This window comes from Echinococcus granulosus, assembly GCF_000524195.1.
Source record: "Echinococcus granulosus chromosome Unknown EG_S00288, whole genome shotgun sequence".
Classification (NCBI taxonomy): Eukaryota; Metazoa; Platyhelminthes; class Cestoda; order Cyclophyllidea; family Taeniidae; genus Echinococcus; species Echinococcus granulosus.
The window spans coordinates 1,400-3,098 of NW_020170668.1; the positions used below are offsets into that span (position 1 = coordinate 1,400).

Genomic DNA, 1,699 nt, shown 5'->3' on the forward strand with positions numbered 1-1,699 from the left:
ACCTAACATATTCTTTGTCATGGCATGTCATTGGTACATTTTCAACATCTTCACAGACATTGACTCCGATGCAGCAAGCAGTGCTTTCATTCCACTGCTAGGTGAATGCAATGGTTTGTTATTATTAAATGTGCATGGATTTACAAAACATAAAGTAATTGGAAGCTTGCCTTTCTTGTAGTCATAGTAATGGTCTACACCGGTTCGTGCAGTTATTAACCATTGGTATCCAATAAAATTCAAATATGTACATGGAGTTACATTCTACGGAACCAATTTGCATTTTTCCTCAACTTCATCAGTGTCCATCTACCACGACAGACGCTTCAGATAATAGAATTGCTCTCTGATAATAATGATATATGGATGGTTTTAAAAAAAGTAGTACAGCTCAAATACGCATTTAAATGTTTGATTTAGGATATTCTTTTTGAAAATCAGCTAGTTTTAAACAAGAGCGAATGCATGCATTGCTAAAATCAATGGCAATAAAACGTGTAACTTAACCACTTAACGAATACCAAGATTGCGCCACACATACTTTTGAGGAAGCCCACAAATGACCATGATTTTCATCTATAGTGTTGGCAGGGTTAATTCCTCTCACCCAACCGCTATCACGGTGGTGCTAGATTCAACAATAATTTTTATTAGTCGCGGCACTACTGTCATGTGGCCACCCATGCATTGAACAACCACCATTTCAGAGGTGACGCTTGATGTGCCTGGTTGATAATGTAGCAGGTGTTCAATGCATTCCAGACACAGTTTCCTAAAGTTGATGCCGATGCGGCTATTTGCCAAAAGGGTAAGTAGATAGAGTAATGAATTTGGATCTGTTTGTTACAAAAGCTGCAAAACGAGTATAATTTACCTACTTATTTAGCAAAAGCTCTGTCAGATTATGCGCAATTTAATTAAATGCTTTCTCTGCAATATACTCACCTCTCAAAATTAGCAGATTTTGCCTATCATCTTCGTTTCTACAAACATTAGAAGTCAACTATCGCATGTCATTTGCCAATTGATAACAAAATTGGTATTTCACTTATGAAAAACTGCTAAAATACTGGATCCTCGACGAAGTAGAATGAGGATTTAACTGATATGCCTCCAAAATTCTGCCTGCAATCTCCTCAAGCCTGATGCATGTGACAATTTTAATTTTTTCCTGTCGAAGACGCCTCAGCAATATGTAAACTATATGTGTAAACTATAAAAGCAAGTAAACCAACACAAAATTTGTAAAAATGATAAGGTGTAAAAAGTCGCATTGAAAATCCTCTCAGGCTATTTATCTGCCATGATTGCATGAAATAGGACAAAATCCATCAGTCACTTTGACACAGAATAAGGGCTGCACTATCATTGCAGCATTAAACAAAAGCATAAGCCAAAGATAACTTTCCAGTGATCTCGATTGTTTGTCAACGGAATATCCATTCTTATCACGATAATAATTACGGTTGAAAGCAAATTTTGCGCTTGAACTACTTTTACATCAACAGTCTTGAAAGATTCATTTATAATTTACCACTACCTCTTTGTTCGGACCGGCTATTATCCTTTAGCTCAGTGTATTAATATGTGACAGTGCGTCAAAAATTGCAGTTTTCGGATAGTTGGGCCATTAACTAGTAATATTTTATATTCGTGTAGGCGAATTTTACCAATCTTTTTTGCACTGATTATAAGAAAA

General features: G+C 36.1%; 1 protein-coding gene across 1 annotated transcript; it reads left to right on the top strand. All coding sequences in view use genetic code 11, as the record gives it.

Annotated features, from left to right (window-relative positions):
- Nucleotides 1-19: 19 nt before the first annotated feature.
- EGR_10864 (hypothetical protein) lies at nucleotides 20-219 on the top strand (the record flags this gene model as incomplete). Its single annotated transcript, XM_024500113.1, has 2 exons — nucleotides 20-101; nucleotides 182-219. The coding sequence occupies 2 exons, from the start codon at nucleotides 20-22 to the stop codon at nucleotides 217-219; spliced, it is 120 nt and encodes a 39-aa protein (XP_024345468.1).
- Between the last annotated feature and the right edge of the window lie 1,480 nt (nucleotides 220-1,699).